Below are 25,758 nucleotides of genomic sequence, written 5' to 3'. Positions count from 1 at the left end.
TACTTCACATTCCTCCATAGTCATCAGAGACCTTTAACATTGTTCTGGAAGCCAATCGTTCGCAATCCCCCATGAGCTTGAGCAGAGCACTTATAGCCCCCCTAGCCATTTAACACTACTGCGCTAAATATTTTTCAGATGCAATCTATCTAATTATAACGCATAATCATGCCAAAGGGATGCATCTGGTACGCCTACACACCCACAGCCATTGAGCATAACCATCCAAATAGAGTTGTAATTATTATCATGTGATATACTGCATCTGAAACTCTATTTTTAAAGCCTAGATGCCTCGCCATGGCAGTGCTGTCGAAGTGTCAAAGAACGAAGTTTTCTTTGTCACGTAAATTGTGCAGGGAGCAGCTGTTTCTTTGACTCACTTGGACAGGGTCAAGCTCTTTGGCCTTTGCCTCATGTATTGTTAAGTTCCCACGAGCCACTTATCAATCACTGTTGTCAGCTAGAATTGGGAAATAGTCTGTGGAGAGATATCCAAATCAAGGGGAAAAAAATATCAGATATGATGTGGAGGCATATGGTTGTTTTAAGGCAGCTTGTGTTTTTTGTCAGTGCCTCAATCTGGCATCTGGTTAATTTCCAAATTTTGAAAGAGATTCTGGTATGCATGTTTTTTTGGTTCTTGTGTGGTTGTTATCACGACAGTGGGAGTCATGTAACTGATATGATTTCCAAAGGCAGTGGTCTATAATTGCAGTTAATCTAAAGTTGAACTGTGTGGTTTCAAATGTCTGGGGCAGTGGAGCATTTGAATATGGGTGGAGCTTTGGTTGACCTATGTTCGGGTCAGCTGTTCTGTCTGATTGATCATCTCCAACTGCAATCCAGAACTGTTCGATGAGAGAAAAAAACATGAAATAGAGACACATAGACTCTCTACACCGTTAGAAAACATTTCCTTTAACTTTAAAAATACAACTCAATGCAATGTGTAATTCAAAAGATTGATAAAACACCTGTGAAAAATAAATACGGAAAATTCCTTCTGGACATAGGTCCCTATTTTTTTTTTACAGACAGCAACAATGTGCCAGTATTATCTTAAAGGAATGGTTCACCCAAAAATTCTGTCATTATTTACTCAAACTCATGTCGTTCCAAACCTGTATGACTTTCTTTCTTCTCTGAAATACAGTTATTAAGTATGTGAAAGTAGTTGTCATGGACAAAATATTTACCATAAAGGTATCAAAAAAGTTGTCCATCCATATGACTTGTTATGGACTATTTTTCAAGTCTTCTGAAGTCATACAATGTCTTTGTGAGGAAAAGACTGACATTTAAAGGGATAATTCACCCAAAAATGAAAATTCTGTCATTAATTACTCACCCTCATGTTGTTCTAAACCTGTTATGGTGCGTTCACACCGGACGCGATTCGCGCGAGTGATTTACATGTTAAGTCAATGCAGAGACGCGAAATGGCATTCTGCGGCGCGATTCGCGCGAATGAGGCGGCGAGATTCGCGCGATTCGCGCGATTGAGGCGGCGCGAAGGACGCGAATTGAGCGTTTTGAACGCGCGATTCGCGCGAAACGCTCAAGTTGAAAAATCTGAACTTTGGCGGATATTTCGCGCCGCGTTAACCAATCAGGAGCTTGCTCTAGTATTGACAACAATGAGGAGAAAATCTGTATATTAATATCTGGTTCAGACAATATGATTATCACTGTGATAACATTAAATGACATGAAACACAACCCAGTCTCTTTTTGTTAAATGCAAGTTTATGTATGACCAAGAATACAAAAGGATAAGTAATGTATAACAAGCTATACATGAAATAAAACAAACAATGCAGTCAAACATTCAAAGTCAGTGCTAGTAGGCTAACGTTACAACTGCAACGCACAGTTATAGCCTAAAAATATAAAGTAATGAAACTTATCTTTGCCCTCAGCCTAAACGATTTGCCAGGGAACAAATTATAGATCCATGAGACCAAAGATCGGCCGTTACAAGACGAATTATAGCTCGAGACACACCACAGAGACATCAGAGCCAGCGGTAGACGGCAGAAGGACTGGCCGAGGAAAGGTTGCCCTCGCCGGCTTTCACGTGCGGTGAGCGCGCTGTCCGCTGGAGCTCACAGCTCCGACAACGGCAGATAAAATGTTCAAATAGGCACTGTTTATGTAAATAAACCACAGATTTGAGCTTTAAACAACTACATTATCGACTGAAAAAGTCTTAAAACTACGTTTTGTCACACATTAACAGTAGATATGAACAAAAAAAAAGACATGTAAACACAGCCCATGTCAGCCATTTCTCAACGAGACGAGCTGCTGGCGGAAGCCCCGCCCATGACGCGAATTCGCATCTGTTGTGCAGTGAATGTCACGCGCGATTCGTGCGAGTAAACTCAAAATGTACACGCGTCCACCTTCGCGCGATTAGCGCGAATTATTCGCGCGAATCGCGTCCGGTGTGAACGCCACATAAGACTTTCGTTCATTTTGGGAACACAAATGAAGATCTTTTTAATGAAATTTGAGAGATTTAAGTCCCTCCATTGACAGCTACACAACTACCACTTTGACGTTTCAAAACGTTTATAAAGAGATTGTACTAATCCATATGAATTGAGTTGTTTAGTCAATTTTCTGAAGAGACACGATCACTTTATATGACGAATAGTTTGACTAAACCACTCAAACCACTTTTTGAAGCATCAAAGTGTCAGTTGTGAAGCTGTCAATCGAGGAATTTTGCTTAGATTTCATTAAAAATATCTTCATTTGTGTTCCAAAGATGAACGAAAGTCTTACGGGTTTTGAACGACACAAAGGTGAGTAATTACTCAAAGAATTGTAATTTTTGGGTGATATAACCCTTAAAATCATAATTCTCCTTCGCCATAGTTGTATATAGTACTACTGGTGTTTGGATGCCCCGTTGTAATAAACCCTTTATACTTAATATTTTGTTGTTGACAAATAATTCTGGTTAAATAAGATTGAGCAAATTTGTCTTTCAAGCTCTTAGCAAGAACTAGAGTAGCTGAATTACTTTGGGTTCAGATGTTTTTTTTTTTTAAAGCCTCCCTCTGGATGCGGAAGGATCTTATTAACAGTTCCTCAACAGGACGATATTCCCTTAAGGACCGAAAGCAAATTATATTCCTGCTTCAGAAGTTTCTACAATAATAATAAAATAATAATAATAAATTTTATTTGTACTGCACTTTACATTTGGAACAAATCTCAAAGTGCTACAGTTAAGATCATTTAAGAAGGATAAAATACTAATAGATTGAATGGTTAAAAGTCATAAGTTCTCCTAAAAAGAAATGTTTTTAGTCCTTTTTTAAAAGTCTCAGTAGTTTGAGGTGCCCTCAGATGGTCGGGGAGGGCATTCCAAATCCGAGGAGCGGCAGAACAGAAAGCCCGATCACCCATAGTGCTGAGCTTTGTCTTGGGGAGAAGGAGGCGGTTTGAATTTGTTGATCGAGTTGTAGTTGAAGGTGTGAGTAGTTCTTTCAGATAGGGGGGGGCATTTCCATAGATGCACTGGTGGGTTAGAAGGGAGACCTTATAGTCAATCCTGGCGGTAACAGGAAGCCAGTGAAGTGAATGGAGAATGGGTGTGATGTGATCGTATTTTCGAACTCTCATCAGGATCCTAGCAGCACTATTCTGAACGTACTGCAGTCTCTGCAAGCTTTTGTTAGGGATCCCGGTGAGAAGTGCGTTACAGTAATCCAGTCTGGAGGAGACAAAGGCGTGGACCAGTTTTTCAGCATCTGCTAAGGATAGCGTTGGACTGAGTTTTGCAATGTTTCTGAGATGGTAGAAAGATGTTTTGCAGAGGTTTTTGATATGGGCTTCAAAGCTGAGTTGTGGATCAAATCTTACACCAAGATTGGTGACAGTTGTGGAGAGGGGAACGTCATGACCAGAGAGTGTTATACCAGTTATGGAGGAAGACTGGGTTTGATGTGGAGTGCCAACAAGAATTGCCTCAGTTTTAGAGCTGTTTAATTGGAGGAAGTTGCGCTTCATCCACATCCTTATCTCCTCCAGACAGGCGGTGAGTGTTGAAGACGGAGATGTTGTTGTTGAAATGGAGTTGTGTGTTTCTGATTTCATGTACAGTTGTGTGTCATCAGCATAGCAGTGAAATGAGACTCCGTAGCGGCTAATGACATGGCCGAGGGGGAGGATGTAAATGATGAAGAGAATGGGGCCAAGGACTGACCCCTGAGGAACCCCGCAGGTAACTGTGTGTTGCCGGGACCTTGCACTTCCAAGTGAAATGTACTCTGTTCTGCTAGTGAGGTACGATTTAAACCAGTTAAGAGCAGTGCCAGTGAGTCCAGTGGTTTGATGCAACCGGTTAAGGAGTATACCATGATCCACTGTATCGAATGCAGCAGACAGATCGAGGAGAATGAGGAGGGATGGTGAACCTGCATCAGCTGTCATCCGTAGGTCATTTGTGACTCTAACCAGGGCCGTTTCCGTACTACAAGAGGTACATTAAAGATGCCTGCAATTATGTAGCTAATAGAGAGGACAGTCTGTGCATTTATGTGGGACCAGATAGTCTCTCGTTATCGTTATTCACTGCCTGTGATACAAAGCGGCTCTCAGTGGCAGATGCCATAGTCCACCATAGAGTTCAGAATGAGCTCTCTACTGTGTGCCTGGGACATTAACAATGACAAATTCTACTGAAGCGCCATGCTATGGGATGAATGGCTCATAATGGGTGTCATCTCCCTTTCCAGTGCCTTTATAAATAACTAGGAGGTTTTATACCTATACCTGTAATGGACCTATTTGAAAGACTGCACCTGTATAAAAGACTAGTTACAAAAGCATGTTCTTTGGGTCTTGATCCAAGCTGATTTGGAATGCCTTTCAAAAAAACAATGTGTGACTTTACATTTTTGTCAATGCTGTGGCGGAAATCACTCATTCATGTCAGTCCAGTCTTTTTTATCACTATTGTAAAGCCATATTCGCACGGGATTAGTATTACCCGGTGACCTCTAGTAATTTGTAATAAAATAGGTTGTCTGTGATCTAGGGCTGCCACTAACGACTATTTTTATATCGATTAATCTATCGACTAATTTATCACAATCATTTTCAACAATTTTACTTAAAAACATTTAATTTAACTTGCAACGCTGGCCTTCAGTAGTGTACTATAAAAAAAGTATAAATGTAAACAAGCCCTTGACAAAATGTAAAACTAAAAGAGTAAAAAGGTACAAATAAAAGAGTAAAAAGGTACAAATTTGTAAACCAACATAACAAAAAAAAATAATACAGAATATCAGCAAATACTTTTTATACCGACTAAAATACCTCAATACCGATACTGAATCGATACCATGACAAAAAACTGTAAAAGTAATTGAATAATATGACAGAACTTACTATTCATTGTTTTAGGGTTAAAAAAACATAACTCCCTTGGCCGGCATGCTCCTGCCCTGCCCTGCCCTGCTTCACACAGAATATTAGGTCCGGCCCTTTAAGAACTGCACGGACCAAATTCATTGTAACACCCGATTTCTCATTCAACTCTGTATACGTTCACTAAAGACATATCCGACTGCGTTTACCCGAATACGCGCCAGGACGTGCATTTTTACATATTTTTAACCATTCAAACCCATTAATCCGCTAAACTGGCGTCGCAATCTGTCTGAGTGTAAGGTGGCTGCGCGCGCGAGCACGTCCCGGCCGCGCCACACTTTTCTGTTGCATTCTTTTTCCTGAACTGCGCCTATATATTTGACTCTTCTGCTTCCATTGTTTAGTGAACGGTGGAAGCAGAGCTCACACACACACACACACGTCCTCACTCCTGCAGTCACACATCGACGCAAATTAAGAAATACTGCTCTTATTAGAGTGCTGTCATTTTTAAAGTAAGTTACCGGTACTAATACAATTTAATATCGTACCCAACTTACCCAGTCGACTAATATTGATGTCGACTAATTAACAGCATTGATGCAGTCGATTGTATCGACCAATCGTGACAGGCCTACTGTGATCTTAATCCCGAATCGGCTGTATGTCTGTAATTTGTAAAGTAATAATTCCCCCGCAAATGACCTACCATATTTTGCCGAACATGTGGTTCTGTGATAATATTAGCCATCCCGTGTGAATCGGCATCTCTGTGATTTGCCGTGGATTTTTCAAGGTTTTTGTTTCTTGTGCGCCTTTTTATCCATCTTTCGTGAAAAATAGAAGCTGCGTTGGAAACTTCAGTATACAATTATACAATTTGCAGAAAGAAAAAGCTTAAAACCATCGGAAGAGCAAAAACAAAAAGAGTGTAATAGGTGTTGTGGCTGAACACCGGCAACACCGACTATCACAGCACACATTTCGTCCCCTTGGAATTATAAGGTTCTATCTGACGTTTTTGTCAAAATTGAGTTATTCACATATTCTTATTCTGTGACAACTTATTTACATTATGTGATGTTTTTTTTTAAAGTTGTGTACATTTTGGGAATTTTTATTGAAAAACAAAAAGGTTCTATCTACAAAGTCGAACTCTGACTTGGCTCTATAAGGTTCTATCTGCGTGAGCCAATCAGCACTTCGAATGCACAGAAGAGGACCAATCAGGATCAACTTTATAGGTTGTGTCGCCGGCTTTTTCCTTGACAGGAAAGATCGCAGACACACAATATCTGTGAGGATTATGGCACACAATGCAAAGTTTTTAAGAAACCTCAAGATCGACAATTTTATTGACGATCTTGTCAAGGACAGCAGCCCGAATTCCAGGCATCACATATAGTCAGTGAATCATTTTTCAATGATTATTAAACTTTATGAATTAATTTGCTGAAGCATGTCTGTTTTCTTGCAGTTTTTAAAGTCTTAAAATGTCTTAATTTTTACAATATTAAGCCTTAAAGGTCAAATAGTAAAAATTTTAATTGATGGGGCTTAATTACAACAATAAACGTTAGCATGTTATTTCAGCCATACTGATATCTAGAGAGAAAGACATTTTACCTGGCCCATTTTAGGTGGAATAAAATCCTGCTCAGATGTATTACAGTAGCTGCTTTCTGTCTAAACAAAAGAAAGATGAACAATTTCTGCAATAATGTGTTTAATTACCCACCAAATTGGTACCAAAAATTTACATCTGCACTGGACAAAATATTTAGACCTGCCTAGCTTAATTTGAAATGTCCTAAATACATGGAAGTGCTAAAAATATGAAATAAATGTCATAAGAAAGGATACAATTTTACAATCCAACACATGTTGAGACATTGTTACAACATTATTTTTTATATTTAATGTTCAAATAATGGTTTGGCAGATATAACCTTATAATTCTAAGCGAAAAGTGTTTTTTTAGAATTAGAAGGTTCTATCTGCATTTGACCCATTCCAAAAATCCCCATTTACAATTTTGAGAGGATTTTGATATTGTATATTTAGAATACATTTAGGGTCCCTGTTATTTTCATGTTTGAAAGAAACTTGTTCCCCATATACATTTTCCTATATGTAATGCAAAAACTTTGAAGCTCAATATCTCAAAACTGCTCAGAACGCAGATAGAACCTTATAATTCCAAGGGGACGCTTTACTATTTTCTACATGGTGAATGGCACATAGTGCACTATATAGGGGATAGGGAATGATTCAGACAGTGTAAATATGCTTTCAGTCGAGGCGAATGAAGTCTGGTTTCACAGCGCGCACACATCTGCTCCGGTCCAGAGGCACGAGAGCACAGAGCGGATCACATGCGCGAGTCAGCGCAGGCCACAAAACACATCGGACCCATTTGAATTCTGCACAGAATTCTGTATTTCAAAGCGATATGGTGGAGATTAGGAGGAAAAACGGTTCGAGATTAGGAGGGAAACTGGCTTTACCAAGCTGAAAGGCTCTAGTCAAACTGTGATATAAACTAAACGCTATTGGCTGTTTTAAAAAAGGGGAGGAGCTGGTTGATATGTCCCGCCCTGTCTTCCTTTTTCAGGGGAAATTACGTCAACACATTGAATAATGCTGCGCATTTCAAGGCATATAACTGTTGTCTACATGCCCACTTCTTAGAATAATTATATTGTTTGTACTGCTCACTGAGAGACAGAACATGTTATCAATATGCTCCTGTCTATCAGTCCATGTGTGGAAAATGTCTATGTTTATCTATTTCTTAGCCAATAAGAATCTTTCAACCTGCAGTAGTGACGTAGATGTAAAGGTAGAATTGTGGTGGAAAATTGTACCCAGAGAGCGTGGCCTACGAACTCCTTGTGAGTGTTGAAGCTGGCTTCTGCTGATGAAACCGCAAACTTCAATTTACCGCACTTCTGACTCCCTCTTCATTCAACATATCTGATCCTTGGGTCTTTAACTGTACATTCCCCTAAAGCAGTGTGTTTATTATATTTATTAATTTAACTTAAAAAAAACTGCTGCATGATGTAGGGGTGGATGATAATTGTCCCCCTAATTGGACTTGAACTGTCAAATACACACACTTTAGTGTGTTTACTAAATGGCAAATTTCTCAAAAAACAATGATGGGAGTGGAAGGTTCTGCTACTGACGACGCACAAATTCAAGAACACAGACACATCCGGATCATTTCTATAATGACCAATGCAGTCTACCAGTTAGCGTCTGGTTTAAGACGTGTTTTTTTGGGCCGGTAAATAATGGCGAAAACACCAGTAAATTGACAAGCGCAAACCATAGTAAATTACATTGCATGATTCATTTAAATACTCTCCTCCTATACATTTTAGGTTTGTAGGGAAACTCCTACAAACCCGTCTTTGCGAGTATCGTCGTAAACACAGTCATTTATGTCTTCGATGAATGTAAACAGTTGAGAAAGAAAACGCATGTGTATCAGTATATTCGGTCCTAAAGTGACAGCAGCCTAATAAACCTGCTGCTGTTAATCAAACAACAAAAGATAAAGAGAACATTTCGTACTGCTCTTAACTGAATCCCTTTTGTAAGTTTAGTTAGAGTACATTTCTATTTAATTAAACGGTGAAGACTATGGAGTGTGCTTGCACATTGAATGACTTTTACTTTACTGAATTTATCTAGTATTTCTTATTTCTAGTGCTTTGAAGTTTTTCAGGTAGGTCTATATTATTTGTGTCTACTTATTATTTGTTCTATTGTAGATTTGTCCTATTGCTTAATTAGTTTTTTACTTGTTTACAGTAAGCTTGAGGCTAGTATTAGGTTTTTTTTGTAATATTGAAATTGGTGACAAGAATTATGAAATTTCAATGGTATCAGAAATGTTGATATCATAACCTTATGTAAAGCATAAATAACTAATATTGTGATATATATCATTTTCATGAAAATAAAATTCATATTGTGATATAAGATAATCGCCCACCCCTTATACCTCCTAGGGATGTAAAGACGAAAAATGACATTTCAGACTTTATCCAGGTCTGGAGTCATATTCACACTCTGAATGCTGTATGCTGTATGTTTCCTTGAGAGATCTGCAAGCAGTTTTACTCATTTGAACAGGCACTGGCAGAACTTTGTGCATTACATGTACTTTGTGATAGGGACTGAGCATCAGAACAACAGTATACAAACAGCCATGTTTGTATATTACACCTTTAAGTACTTGTTGTTTTACATAAAGGTCCCAGAATTGCCTCCAATTACTGTAAATTGAAATGTAACTACGTCAAGTGTTGGTATTATCACAAAATAAATCAACTGAGTAGAAACAACTGAAGTGCTTTCTCTCTTGTCATAAAGTAACAGCTCTCATTTGAACAACCAGTTTGGTGATAAATTAAGAACAGCCCTTTGATTAGACATAGTAATGAAGCAGCCACATGAAAAGTAAAGTGTTTAAACCTCCTCTTACCCAATCCTCTTATTTGAGTATAGGCCAGTAATAACCAGCATATATCAGCAAAACATGAGTCTAAAAGGGAGGGGAGTTTCCTGCCTCACCAATCTGCTCTGTCTGTCACTCTCTTCACTTCGCCCGTCCATCTGTCCCTGAACGGTTTGCGTGTCTGTCTCGCTGTCTGTCACTCGGTGACTGTGATGACATCCAAGTTAAAGCTTGAGTCAGAGAAAATATTTTTTTATGTATCTTATAGTACCCAGTACCCACAGATTAGAGATAACAATAAATGTTGCATAAAATAGTGTGACCATTTTTGTGTGCTCATATAATACACTATATTGCAAAAAGTTTTTGGATGCCTGCCTTTACATGCACATGAACTTTAATGACATCCCATTCTTAATCCGTAGGATTTAATATGGAGTTGGCCCACCCTTAGCAGCTATAACAGCGTCAACTCTTCTGGGAAGACTTTCCACAAGGTTTAGGAGTGTGTTTATGGGAATTTTTGACCATTCTTCTAGAAGCGCATTTGTGAGGTCAGGCACTGATGTTGGATGAGAAGGCCTGGCTCTGCTCTAATTCATCCCAAAGATGTTCTATCGGGTTGAGGTCAGGACTCTGTGCAGGCCAGTCAAGTTCCTCCACACCAAATTCGCTCATTCATGTCTTTATGGACCTTGCTTTGTCCACTGGTGCGCAGTCATGTTGGAACAGGAAGGGGCCATCCACAAACTGTTCCCACAAAGTTGGGAGTATGAATTTGTCCAAAATGTCTTGTATGCTGAAGCATTAAGAGTTCCTTTCACTGGCCAAGCCCAAACCTTGAAAAACAACCCCACACCATAGCCCCCCCCCCCCTCCACCAAACTTTACACTTGGCACAATGCAGCCAGGCAAGCACCGTTCTCCTGGCAACCACCAAACCCAGACTCGTCCATCAGATTGCCAGACAGAGAAGCGTGATTCGTCACTTCAGAGGACATGTCTCCACTGCTCTAGAGTCCAGTTGCAGAGTGCTTTACACCACTGCATCCGACACTTTGCATTGCACTTGGTGATGTAAGGCTTGGATGAGCTGCTCGGGCATGGAAACCCATTCCATGAAGCTCTCTACGCACTGTTCTTGAGCTAATCTGAAGGCCACACAAAGTTTGGATGTCTGTAGCTATTGACTCTGCAGAAAGATGGCGTCTTCTGCGCACTGTGCACCTCAGCATGCGCTGACCCCTCTCTGTGATTTACGTGGCCAACAACTTCGTGTTAAGTTGCTAAGTTGCTTTTTTTCCCAATTGCTTCCACTTTGTTACCACTAACAGTTGGCCGTGGAATATTTAGTAGTGAGGAAAGTTCACAAATGGACTTATCGCACAGGTGGCAACCTATCACGGTACCACGCTTGAATTCACTGAGCTCCTGAGAGCGACCCATTCTTTCACAAATGTTTGTAGAAGCGCCTGCATGCCTAGGGGCTTGATTTTATACATCTGTGTTAATGGAAGTGATTGGAATGCCTGAATTCAATGATTTGGAGGGGTGTCCCAATACTTTTGGCAATATAGTGTATACTGTAGCAAAAACAGTGCACAAAAATGCTAAAATGTTTTAATTATATAATTTTAAACTCACCATTTTCAGGCAATTAATTTGAGGTCATGATTGAGATGCAGCATCTGAAAGGGACTTGTTTGTGACTTAATGCCATGGGGTGGGAACTCCATGTTCTGGTAGGAAGAAGAAAACGTAACAGAGTTTCCATTCGCCCAAACTCACACTGTCTGCACCTGCACGCCTTCCCAGGCTGTTCCTTATGGAGAAACACTGAAAGAGGCTTGTGTTATGCAGCAAGGCCTGCAAGACACTGCTCTCAGTGTGTGAACTCATGTGTGTACATGGAGAAAAAAAGGCTTAGTGGATGTAGAGGATAAGAGGAAGAGGTGTAAAAAACGAGATGAGACTTCACTGAGCAGTTCAAGGAAGGAACTACTGTACCCTGCTATATCTAAAGCCAAAAACTGACACATTTGGATTGTGCTTTCTAAAGAGTAACAGTTGCTTTCTGTGCCAGTGCATTCTCGCCTCATCTCAAAAAGCAAGTGGAAGAGAGGGGAAATAAATCTCTGACAAGAGTGAATTTTGTAACTCCAGTCCAAAATGAGGATCGCATTGTACAGGAAAATATGTGTAGTCACTTGAATTGAATTCACATTAATTTTTATAGCGCTTTTCACAATAACATTTCAAAGCAGCTTTACAGAAAATGCATGTTTCTACATTACAATTTAGAGTAATTTGTATATGTTTAATTGACATTTTTACTAAGTATACAAATCAAGTTACACTGTTTAAACTAAGTTTAAATATACGTCAGTCTTAACTTTTAAAAATGAGAATTCAGGCAGGAAGGATGTTTGCGATTTGAAGGAGTCATTGTTGAAATTAGTGTCACTGCGGAGTCTGTACCTGTCTCGCTTGGGCGGTAATTTAGTTTACCTGGGAAGGATTGACACCAGCTGTTTCTTTGCCACAATTCTGATGATGCAATTAAAGCCATGCAAACTGACGAAACACTCAGTCTGTTAAATGTCAGACAGATTATAAATGAGACGGAGAAGTGGGGATAAGCTGTTGATCTGCTGTCTGAGGCTGCTGAGATGTGTCTCAGGGGACGGCCTGTTAGCCGAGTCAAGTTTATTGCCCCTCTTCTTGTTACTGCCAGAGTCTTTTTTTTGTATTTAGCAGTTAGACAAGACCAAAAAATCTGTCCTTTAGTCATTTGAGCTGACATTTTGTAGAAAGCTTTAATTTATTCTCTACTTAACCAAATGAAACGCCTAAATCCTGAGGATAATTGCTAATATAATGGCTTTTTCCAAAATTAGCTGTATCTATCCATTCTTGAGACATTTTAGTGTCTTGTATTTGAGGGGCATGTAAGGGGCTTCTGAAACCTAAAGTCAGATGGGACACCCTACAGACAAGCATGTGACGGGACAAGCAATGCTGACGTTTTTTTTCCCCATAAGACCTCAGGGGCATTTCCTGATGTCCTGACCTTTTTGTCCAGTGCTGCATGGCCACAGTGTCTTATCAAATTCTTCATTCCTCTTTCTTTCTCTCATGCCTCCCTATATATATAGTCTTTATATCTCTTTATCTTTTGGTCTCTCTTTTGTCCTTCACTCTCTCCTTTTCACAATCATTCTTACCCTGTCTATCTCACAGACTCATCATTCTCCTGACTGTAAGTGTAACTGTGGTAAGTAAGGAGTGGTCGGTAAGCACGATAAATTGGTATAATTTGTCAACCAGTACAAATGTTGGATTGTCGTTTCTATGTGATGTTGCAATGTTGCGTCCTCATGTAAGTAAGCTTTGTCATTTGAAAATGTTCAAGTGATTTAAACCTTTCAAGTGCATTTAAAATGGTGTCTTAATAATAATAATACAAATTGAAAAATGAAATACTATGGCATCATTTTAGGTTTTAAACCTTTTATATAACATGGAGCAAACATCTGAGCAAACATGGCTCTTTTATTATGAATCGACTATAAACTTATATCATGATGAAATTGTCATGAAATAAAATGACTCCTATTGCATGGGATATAAGAGTTTGGTCATATTGCCAGTAGTTTGGAAGGAGTGGACATTCCTTAAATTCACATTGTTAGCAGCTCAGGATGTAGTTCAGCCCTCATGATAATAGAGAGCTGACTACTGCTTATTGGAGCTCATCCAAAATCCTGTGTACTTCTTTCTTCTCCTTTGCCAAGGTCAAGAGGTCCAGAATGTTTTTGCAAATGATGGTTGTTGTGTGAATGTGAAAGTGGTTTCTCAGAGATGTGTTAACAGGGCTGTTATTTTGCCATATAAATTGCCACATACTGAACCAATCAGAAGCTCCTTTGAAATGTTTGTCTAGCGATAATGAATACAGTGAGCATGAAAGCCCCAACCCCTTGTGAACAGATCAAATATCGGTTACATAATTACCTATTTATGTCTATAAGGAAAATTAAGATAAATATTCAGTATTTGAATTCAGTAGTCAATATGGCTATTTTTAGAAAGTTTCGTACATATCACAAATACATATCGCATATCTTTATGTAATTTATCAATACATTTTTTGGTGGTGTCAAGTTATTGAAAATGTGATTCCAAATAGAGAATCTCACATGATTTTGACTGGAACTCCGCAAGTTTTAAAAATATATATTCAGTAAAATATGATGGAACTATTCATGAAGAGAAATATTCAATATTTAAATACTGAATTAGTCTATTTTTAGAATAAAAATACATTTTGATAGCATGAAAAGCTGTAATTTATTTGTTATAAATCATTTTCCACATAATTTATATAGCATACAAACATCCATTGATATGCACATTGATGGAATAAAAAAAAAATTTAAATACTAAGATATAACAAATATTTATCCAATTAACTGAATAAATAATTGTGAATTATGAAAATGAGCCAAGCCTGGTCAGGTAGGTATTTTGGCTGATTTTAGAGGGTTATTTGGGGAGTTTTCAGATCAGCTGAAGACCAGTTTAAACCAGCTAAGACTGTGTTTTGTCTTCTAGGATGGCATCACTGCATGATCCCCTAACTCGGGCCACCTATCATATGTGACCCCTGATGTCTGTACACTCAGCTTGGTCAGTTATACTGGCACAGATACTAGCAGTTTGTCCTGTGCTGTCAAAGGCTGACTGCCTAAAGCTGGTTATCTGTTTAAATTGAAGGATTTGATCTATTAATTAGTCATTCCACTGAGATCAGAAGTGATGGTATGTTTGGCGATGTACAAACAGCACTTTCTGAGTCTGTGTGCAAAGCTTTGAGCAGGTGGCTGCCATGCTGTTGTCTCATTGTGTCTGGTGTGTCAGTGGATGCTACCAATCTGAGCCGCGAGACACCAGTGCTGTTTCCTTTGTGAGCATGAGAGAGAGAGAGAGAGAGAAAGAGAGAGAGAGAGGATAAGGAATGAGTGAAGGAGTAGAGAGTGGATAGTGTGAGAGAGAGACAGATGGAAGCGACGCAAACGCCCACCAGCCTGATTTCTCCTCCACCTCCTCTCGCAAACACGGCTATGTGTGTAATGATTAACCGATTGCAAAAATACGAGAAGAGACCGCCTCATAGGAAGTGACACACGCACAGTAACATTATATAAACACACAGTGTCTTCGCTCAGAGAACAGTGAACATGACTGGACCAAAAGGAGGATACTACAAAGCAGAATTGGGTAGGAACTTAACGCAAATACTTTGACGAAGAGAAATGCTTTGTCTTAAAATTATCTGATGCGTTTCAAACTGTGGCAGGTACATGCTTTTGTTTTCCTGTGCTTTGTTATGGCTAGGATGCACTCCTAAGGCATTGTGGGGCTGTCCAGACCGTGGCTACTTTGATCGAGTGCTTTGTTTTCATGAACAGGGTGGTGACACGATGAACATTGTTTTGCATTGTTTCAGTGGGCTTGTTCTGATATCAGTTGGTTTGTTTGCTCTTTGACCTGGTCATAGCAAGCCTATGCATGGTTCGAGCTTGAGTATAGCAAAACTATTAAATGCTTTTAAGGCGCTTGAGGTTTTGCTATTGTTATTTTCACTATTTAAATGTGGTTTTTGACACTTTGTTCTTGTGTTACAGGGGAGCCACACAAATTTGACCCCACATTTACCGGACCCGTTCACAATAGGTACAGTAAATCTTACTTCCTTTTGATGCTTATTGGATTTTATTTGAGGCTGCATATATTATTTATATGCATATATTCCTCCGAGGAGGCAAGAAGGGAGATTGTGCCTCCTCAAAAATGGGATGAGAAAATAATCCATATTACAAAAATAAAAAATGCAAATATTACAAAATGTGACATTACATTTTTTTTAAATCACTGTAGTCAAAGTACAGCGGTGGCCAAATTATTAGAACACTTGACATAATTTAAGAGGTTTCAGTTGTTTTTGTTGAATTAGCCATTACAATACCCATAAAATGAATAAAATATCTACAAAGTCAGAGATCGAATCTGCTGGAACATTGAAAATTATGGATTTGCCCCCTCAAAGTCCGGACCTCAACTCCATCGAGCACGTTTGGGGAGAGTTGGAAAATAAAGATCAGACAGATCTATTGTACATTCAAAGGAAAGCCTTTAGCTTCAGCTGCAGAAGGCATGGGATAACATTAGTTCTCAGAGGAAATATACTGACACTATGCCCGAGAGATGTGCTGCTGTAATTGCTGCAAGAGGTGGACATACCAAATATTAAAGTTAAAAGTGGATAAAAACAGTACGACTCACTTCATCTGATATTTGTTGTGCTCAGAGCAACCATCTGCATGTCTAATGAACTTTATGAAATTATATTATGTTTTGGAGGCAAACATTTTTCAATATTTTCAGATCTGTCTGGTGTTCTAATAATTTTGGCCACCACTGTATTTTCTAAAGTAACACTGTACAACAGCGACACCGGCGGGAGTCCGTGTCTCTCTTGCTTCCCCTGAGCCCATTGAGTTTTAACAGACCCCCTAAAGCAGGGGTCTCCAAACTCGGTCCTGGAGGGCCACTGTCCTGCAGTTTAGCTCCAACCCCAATTAAACACTCCTGAACCAGCTAATCAGTGTTTAACAAGGGCCTTCTAAGACACTGATTAGCTAGTTCAGGTGTGTTTATTAAAGCATGCGGTGGGATTGATGGGGGGGTCATTGAGAATGAATGGGGGGAAAGAAACAAAAAACCATTGCGCTATGATTATGTTTGGATACGATTCGTTCATATGTGATAAATCCCGCGTCTTGTTTTTGTGCGTGTTCAGTCTGAATTAACAAAATGGTGGCATTAATGGGAAGAGTAATTAAAAAGTAAGTAAACAACTCACTCACTTCGATATCTTCGCTTTGCTTAAAACACTAACTTGATCATTTAAACTTGGATTTAATAACTAGAACATTACCAACATTAATGTAAAAATTCAAAGCGATTGAGGGTTTTTTTTGGAAGTAATGTAACCAGGGAAATATGACAACATTAAGTGTAACTGGGACAAGAATTTACATTGTATTTCTTTATAAAAAATTGTTTTAATATGTTAAATAAATCAATACATACATGCGTAAATATCTAAATGGGGACTTTGTATTGACTTCCTGTTTTTAATTCAACCAATTTGAACTACTATACAACCGAACATCAAAATTAACGCTAAAATACAACCTTTGGTAACTGAATAAAGCCATTATTTAGTCTTTTATGAATAATTTTTATTTTTTAGACCTCGACAAAGGAGGGTTGTTTTCTTAATTGGCTAACTTCTGGCAATATTTAGCAGCAACAATGCCCCCAAAACTACAGCTAGGTCAGAAACACACATGCACACCCTCAAAACGTTGTCCTTTTGTCTGTCCCTGATTTGCATGTGTCTGTTATTGATAAAAAAATATTGACTTAATTCATGGACCTGTCGCTCCGCTAGCCTGTTTCTCGCTCTTATCCAGAGCTGCTGGTGGATCAATGGTTAGTTCAGCAGTGATAGCGGACAGTGCAACTTTCACCCCACCGGAACAGAGAAATCAATCACTGTTGCTCATATGTCTTGGGTTGCTGTGCCTCATTAACATGCATGCTAAATAAGATTCAGCAGATTGTGAGGTAATTCTGCTATTATTGGACAAGAAGCCATGGGTTTGAGTTTATTTTTGTTGCTCTCAATAGAAAGTGTGCCATCACAGTGTGCAGCTCAGTGTGCTTCTAATGGGGTTTTCTGTGTTTAGTGTATATTTGTAAGGCTTGGTTGCTGCTAATTAGGGTTGACTGATGTAAAACGCTTAAGCTCTGTTGGGTAAGCACAGCATGTGGAGCTTTGCTGTGATCAGGTGAAGTACATTTCATGTCACAGCTGACCCAGTTGTTTATCGTAGTGGCTCAGAAATAACATCATGATAAAGTTTAATGTTTTTAGTTATGGTTTGATAAACCTAGAGACTTAATAGACTTTTTGACAGTTTTTTCCCCATGAAGCACAAAAGGAGAATCTGTGAATTTTGTTTTATTTTTTTTATACACATTGTTCTATTGTACAATTTTAAAGTGATCACATATCTAGCTACAAAAGCACAATAAAAGTACATATGACTCTTGCACTATATTCAAAGTAGTAGGGGTGCGACGGGGGATTACAGATGTAGCTTTGCTTTCCATTTATTACATAAAAATATGCAAACAAAGATATACACTACCAGTCAAAAGTTTGGAAACATTAAGGTTTTTTAAGGTTTTTGAAAGTAGTCTCTTAATCTCACCACGGCTGCATTTATTTGATAAAAATACAGCAAAAACAGTAATATTGTGAAATATTTTTACAATTAAAAATAACTTTTTTCTATTTCAGTATATTTTAAAATGCAGTTTATTTTTGTGATTTAAAAGCTGCATTTTCAGCATTATTACTCCAGTCTTTAGAGTCACATGATCCTTCAGAAATCATTCTAATATGATTTGCTGCTCAAGAAACATTTATGATTATTATCAATGTTGAAAGCAGTTAAAGAAATGTATCCAGCAAGGATGCCTTAAATTGTTACAAAAAGCTATAATGTTGCAAAAAGCTTTATATTGTGCTGTATTTTTGATCAAATAAATGCAGCCTTCGTGAGATTAAGAGACTACTTTCAAAAACATTAAAAAACCTTAATGTTTCCAAACTGTTGACTGGTAGTGTACATACTGTTAGTAGTTCTTTGACACCACAGCAAAAACTACTAGCCTAACTAATGAAGTTCAAACATTTTTAAAGACAAGTAAATTGTCTAACAGTAGTATTTTGGTACAGAAATGTAATGTGTAAAATGACACTGCATAGCTAATTGCATTGTTAAAGCTGTAATGCTTAGGAATGATGGTCAGTTTTGAGCCAGAGTCCTCATCTTTGGGAAATGCATGCAAAGTGGATTTCGGGCAAGATTAATGTTCGTTCTGTTCCTCCCACAAAGTTATAAAATGACTTGTATAGTAGTGATATATAGTCATATGAGCTTTTTGTCATTTTTAGGTTGTTTGGTCATATTGAACTGTCATTATATGAAAAAGAGTTGCATGAATACTTATAATACAAATATAATAGCATGAATACTTATAATACAAATATAATAGCATTTTAGGTTATTTTGGGGTAACTATACCTGTGATTTAAACTTTTGCCTGATTTATATTCTTAGTTGGCCAACTTTCCATCAGTCCATTAACAAAATATCACCCAAAAATATCACCCAAGCTGTATTGCATTAAATGTCACTGACTCCCAGTAACACGTCAAATCCACACCTTTGTGTGAAAGTGGCCCGGCGCAACCACCCACTTCCCGTCTGTGTTGAGCGGAATATAAATATAGCTCAGGGAACGCTTTTACTGATGGAACTGTGGTCACTCATTTCTACTGTCCTCCTGTCCACTCAAAGCTTTTGTGTACTGTCAGTTAGTAAGATTTGGTTTAGTGAAGCCAGTACTACTACAAGACTGAAGATGTCCCAGATAGTTTGCACATGTATACTCTGCACTACAAGTATGTACTTTACCGGTGATCCCACAACATAAAGTTGCTCTTAGTTCTACAGACTTCCTTGTAGCAAATAGTTTATATTAGCGTCTAGCCAACTCATTATCTTAAAATTCACTATTACTTAAAGTTGGCATAAAACGGAAGTTGTGATAGTCTTTTCTTCCCTATTGTGACTTATAGCCGAGTGAAACATATCAATACATTGATTGTATTGTGACAGGTTGTCATCAGAATATGCACGGATAAATCATTTGGAATAAATATGGCAATATTCCATACAAATTATATATATATTTTCAGTTAACAAAAACTTTTTTAATTAGTTTTAGTTAACAGTAGCAGCCCTGTGCACTACTTCATTACTTGCATACTATTTAGGATGGATAATATGAGAATGGGGATGCAGCACATCTGTTAATCTCTTATTTGCCCGGCTGTGACCTCAGCCTCGTTTTCTCTGTCTGCTAAGCTTCTATATAGACTAGTTTGTTCTGTTCTGTTGGGGTTACAGTCAGCAGGGGAAAACAATGTCAGATACAGTATGTGTGCGCTGTGTGTATAGTAGTGTTTTTACACACTGTGGTAGTGAAAAATGTACTTTTGTTCATAGATTTGAGGGCTCACAATAGTTATAAAAGTTTTATTTGACAACATTTGATTAATTAAGAGTATATAATTCATTAACTTATTAAAATAATTATTCAAATGCTATTATGAATGTAAATATACTGTGATTTATTCATTCAGTGCTCTCATTCTCTCTTTCTCACATTCCCACTGCAGGGGCTGCACAGACGTGCTTTGCTGTGTGATCTTTGTCATCGTCATCCTCGGTTACATCGTTCTGGGAACAGTGGGTGAGTTACACTCATTAACACGCGCTTCAGCAGAGAGGGTTGCGTAATGCGGCTCATGAATCCAGCGCTATTAAGCAGCCAAATAGAAGCGGCGGGGGAGCATCAGTCGTAAACAGCAGCCTAATGCGGTGTCATTATGTTCAGTTACACTCCCGTATGTGGCTGTTTTTAAAAAGACAGTCATTTAGTCCATTCTCAAAAAAGCAAGAGGACTCAAACGAACCCATTCATTCACTGTGACGTTTGATTGCTTACATCATTCATGGTTTAAATGTGGAGTCTGTGGTTAAAACTGTCAGAGGCCGTTTCTGGGAGACTCACAGCTTGCTGACTGTTGGGTCTGTCTGTTTTGGAAACATGCCGCCAGTGTTAAATGCATATACAGTGGCGCCCAAAAGGATTGCATTGAAAATCTGGGAAGCAACATCTAATTTTAAAACAAAGTTTTTAGTAGTAAATTAGTTTAATTTTGGAATAGGATCATGTGACACTGAAGACTGGAGTAATGGCTGATAAAACTTTAGCTTTGCAATCACTGGAATAAATAGCATTTTAAATATACATATCTATACACACACACACACACACACACACACACACACACTTACTCGTCTCAGACTTTCGGACCCCTCTGTACATATTGTGTCTGTGGAGAGCCTCGCTGTTTCTCCCAGTGCAGTTTCTTTCTCACACTGATCTCATTTTACTCCTCTGTCGTCTTATTGATTTAATCCTGTCTAGGCTAAATTAATACGACTGGCTTTTCTGTTGCCCTTTGAAGTGCACGGACAACTCATGTGACCCTTTTAGACTTGAGGTGACATTCCATGACCCCTGAAGCTCAAATTCACTTTTCCATGCAGACTTAAGTGGAGACAATTAAATAATCGGGCAGAATCATTCTCCACAGAGCTGCAGTGTGTTCGATTCACTGTGGATTTGAATGGCTTAGTTAAATTACATAAAGAACCTCTTATGCTCTAAATTAAATATGGGGTTTCACTTTATTTTTAGATTGTTTTTCATGCATCTTTTCTTGTTTGTCCTCTTTTGCTTGTTCCTGTTCCTCCTCAACAGGAACAGTGGGTGTAGTTTCAGTGACATAAAATACTGAGGTTGCTGGTACAAAATATTTGATTTGAAATGCATGATGTTTGAAATGCAACTGTAGTGAATTTATTTGAGAAACATGTTTCAGATGACATGGCTTGTGTTATGTTTTTTTTTAAGCTTGGATGCATGGGGATCCCCGGAAAGTAGTCTCCCCGACAGACAGCTATGGGCAGTTCTGTGCACAGCAGGATACTCCTAATGCGTGAGTATGAGTCTGAGAGGAGTGTTAAAGCCATTATATTTAAATTAAAACATTGAAAAGAACATTTTAAAAGGAGTCTCACACTTTATATATTTATATTATAATGGTATTATTATATTCATTTATAAGACAAAGCTGGATTGAAACCCCTTCTGTTTCTCCCCCACAGAAATAAAGCCATATTATTTTACTTCAATATTTTACAATGTGCCAATCCTACAGTCCTCATTAACCTCCAGTGCCCTACAACTCAGGTAATACAGACACTTTTGCAAAATATCTGTCATTCCTTCTAAGCTAGATTGTTCTGTATTTTAGAACATTCCTTGTTTTATTTATAGCTGATGTTGCTTTTCCTCTCTTGTTCACCTCAGCTGTGTGTATCCAAGTGCCCAGATAGATTTGCCACGTACATTGACATGCAATACAACTATAGACGCAATAAGAGCTACTGGGAATACTACAAGCAATTCTGCAAGCCGGGCTTCAACGATCCTGATAAGGTATGGTGTGGATATCCATAAGAACTTTGTTTAAATTCAGAGCGGACAGAACAAAAACATGCACTGGCTTCTGATAAAAGTCTGAATATTCTTGAAAAAGTTTTTTTTTTTTTTTAGGCCATTGAAATAAATAAAATCTTAAAAGTCATAGACCTTTCCATAGTGAATATATAGGCTATATATTTTTCATATTATTCTCTGCTCTAAAATCTCTCTTTAGCCCTATTCGGACGGTAATTGTTTCTCACGTGGACGTACGTAAAAATACATTTGCATGCCACCTCAGTGCTAAAACTTGTGTATTCGGATGGTGATTTATTCACGGTGGAGGAGCGAGTTTTGTGATCCTGCGCACCTGGGAACACTCACGTGGTCAATAACATGATTGTATGCTGTAAAAAAAAATGTCATATGCTTGGTATAATAAGAATAAATGCATATTTAATTATAATAATAATATGAAAATAATATACTAATTATTATTGAATTATTTAAATCTGTTTAAAAATAGGAAGATATTTAGACGCACATTATATGCGTATTTTATCTTAAAATAAAGGATGCCATTTTATTCAACATGGAAATGAGCGGAAATAAGTTAATACAGCCTCTTATTTACATGAGGTAAACACAATGCTGCCTTATTATTTTAACATATATAACTGCTGTTGTAATAATGGCCCTTTTCAAATGTTTACGTGCTTTTCTTCTTTTTATTTTTTGAGTGGTGATGAAATACATTGCTCTTGTAAATACCAGCATTTCAGTAATAAAGGCAATGCATCCAAATTAGCGAAGCGCAACCGTACGGTGCTCTGCAGTGGTCAAAAAGAATATAAACAGTGAATTTTTAAGTTATATATTCTTGAAAACTCAGAGATGTGGATTCGGACGGCAATTAAATTACCACATGACCTTGGTGTTTGTCCAAAAACAGTAGGTAATTCGGCCGGGGATTTTTACGCGGGTAGTGGGAGAAAAACACTGACATTCTGGATTCGGACGGCAATAAAATCACAGACTAGCCCCTATCAATGATGAAAATTACCTTACGACCCCACGAGAAACAATTACCGTCCGAATTGGGCTCTGGTCTAGAAATTGCTCTTGTGTAGAATAAAATTAGTGATGTCCTATTTGTAAGAGAATTTTTCTTTTGAGTTTGTTTTTTTCAATGCATTGAGCCGATTCATAAATCAGTCTAATGATTTATTCGCAAGTTGAATTTAATTGGTAATTGATTGAATAATACTTATCCAGTAATCACAAATTACTGGAAAAGTCATGGAAGTTTATTAGTTAAAAAAAAGGTGGAGAACCTGTTATTTCTGGAGATTTCTTTGTATGCCTATTACTGTCAGATAGATTAGCACTTGTGATGACTGGTTCATCTTAGCAAGCCTGTACTTGAGATGTATCCTCCGCCACATTTCCGTTGCGTGTCAGTGCGTAAATGTACCAACGCAAACCCTCAATGGTCTAATTCTGCTGAGTGACTGGATTTTCACACATGCACATGGTGACAGTTTTCGAGCCAGGCCTAACATACTGGAGAGATATTGTAGAGAGCAGAATGCTGTATTTTTGTAAAATATCTTCTTTTTATCCTCTTCTATCCCATTTGGCAGCCGGTTTCTCAGGTGCTACGGGATGAAGATTGTCCCTCAATGATTGTGCCAAGCAGACCATGTGAGTTTTTTTTTAATACATTTTGAGAGGAATACATAATCAAAACTATGCTTTCTTTAAGTCATAAAATGTTTCATTATAATTGGCATATATTTATATACACACACCATATAGTGCATATGCATTTCCAGGATAATCTTGAAAGTTTGAGGACTGAACTAGTGCCAGAACAAAGAAAACCCAACATATATGTGTATAAGTGGGCTAAATTAATTCATGTTAAATTTTGTTTTTGTGTAATTAAAATGAAGATGCTAAATATGACATGAATGTATGTGAATATGAATATAAACTTGTGTAGCAGGAGATCAAGAGTTTCGGTTCAGGCCACTGGATCTCTTTGAAGCCATCATATCTGCTTCAATGTAAACATTGTGAAAAATATAAGCGATAGAAGAAGAGAAAATGTCTCAGGCAAGGCTGAGAAAGGTCGCTGTGTCCTCTCCATATCGGCAGAGGAGGCACAGAATGATACAAACCCTTGGAAGGCTGCTGCTTATCACTTCTCAGGAATTCAGGCCTTGAAGTCAGGGTGAAAAAATACAAGTGCAGACAGACACAAAGCAATACTATATATAAAAACTTTTTAATTTTGCTTTTTTCTTCACTGTCTCTCAGTTCTCCAGAGGTGCTTTCCTGTTTTCATCACCAGAAACGGGACGTTAACTGTTGCCAACCAAACAAGCTTCAAAGATGGACATGGTAAAACCAGAAGTGTCATTGATCTGAGAGAAGCAGCAAAGTAAGTTTCACTTAGTAGTGCTTAGCATCACTCATTAAAGGCTATAGCCTTCAACCAGCCTGTTTAGTAGCTATTGGACTGCAAAATTGCTCTTATTCTGTGTAACATGCAGGAAGACATGTTAGGCATGCCAAAACAGCCATGCTGCCTTTGTTTGAGTTTGAAATATAAGCTTAGTTTAGTCACGATAGTGTTTCTCAAATACCTTAATTATATGCACCATTCTGTTGTCAAATATTGTTAGTGACCACTAAACTATATAATGTTATATTATACATAACCATACAAATACAAACCATACAAAACCAGTCATAAGGGTTTTGAAATTGAGAAATTTGAGAACAATTTGAAATTGCGATGTATACAACTCCTGAAAGCAGATTAAATAAGCTTTCTATTGATGTGTGGTTTGTTAGGATAGGACAATATTTGGCCGAGATACAACCATTTTAAATTCTGGAATCTGAGGGTGCAAAAAAATCAAAATATTGAGAAAATCACCTTAAAGTTGTCCAAATGAAGTCATTAGCAATGCATATTAATAATAATACATTTTTGATGTATTTACAGTAGGAAATTTACAAAATGGAACATTTACTTAATATCCTTATGATATTTGTCATAAAAGAAAAATAGCTAATTTTGACCCATACAATGTATTGTTGGCTATTGCCACAAATATACCCATGCGACTTATGACAGGGGTCATTTAAAAACTGTGCTAGTTTCACGTCCCTAGTATCACACCGCGGTCTCCTTCGCACATACTCAACATTTCATGTCTGTTTATGTTGCTGTGTTACAAGTGGGGTAATATACATCTAGCTGGTCATTAACATAAAATAAACCCCTTGACTCTATATCAGGGTTCATATGAGTCAGATTTTAAGTGAGTGTACACTACTGTTCAAAAGTTTGGGGTCGCTGAGATGTTTTCATATATATATAGTTTAGTTTTTATTTAATCAAAACATAAAATAAATCAGATTTACCATATAAATTTAAAAAACTGTATATTGTTAAATATTAGTACAATTTAAAATAACTGTTTTCTATTTTAATATATTTTAAAATGTATTTTATTCCTTTGATTGGAAAGCTGAATATTCAGCATCATTACTCCATTGCTTCAGAAATCATTCTAATATGATGATTTGGTGCTCAAGAAACCTTATTATTATCACTG

General features: G+C 37.8%; 1 protein-coding gene across 18 annotated transcripts in view; it reads left to right on the top strand.

Annotated features, from left to right (window-relative positions):
• slc44a5b (solute carrier family 44 member 5b) overlaps positions 1-25,758 on the top strand; it is a 48,396-nt gene that overhangs the window by 2,971 nt on the left and 19,667 nt on the right. For 8 of the 18 annotated variants that reach the window (XM_079826668.1, XM_079826678.1, XM_079826663.1 and 5 more), the window contains exons 2-8: positions 15,553-15,601; positions 20,250-20,323; positions 21,554-21,638; positions 21,808-21,892; positions 22,013-22,141; positions 23,770-23,830; positions 24,449-24,572. In XM_079826668.1, coding sequence (XP_079682794.1) covers positions 15,553-15,601; positions 20,250-20,323; positions 21,554-21,638; positions 21,808-21,892; positions 22,013-22,141; positions 23,770-23,830; positions 24,449-24,572 — 607 coding nt within the window. Of the gene's footprint in view, positions 1-13,105; positions 13,140-14,865; positions 15,146-15,552; positions 15,602-20,249; positions 20,324-21,553; positions 21,639-21,807; positions 21,893-22,012; positions 22,142-23,769; positions 23,831-24,448; positions 24,573-25,758 lie in introns of those variants that run through there. The other 10 variants (XM_079826667.1, XM_079826677.1, XM_079826674.1 and 7 more) reach the window with 2 other exon arrangements.

This window comes from Gobio gobio (genome assembly GCF_949357685.1).
Source record: "Gobio gobio genome assembly, chromosome: 10".
Taxonomy (NCBI): Eukaryota; Metazoa; Chordata; class Actinopteri; order Cypriniformes; family Gobionidae; genus Gobio; species Gobio gobio.
Note: the sequence above shows the minus strand (reverse complement) of the source record. Positions and strands in the feature narration are given on the sequence as shown.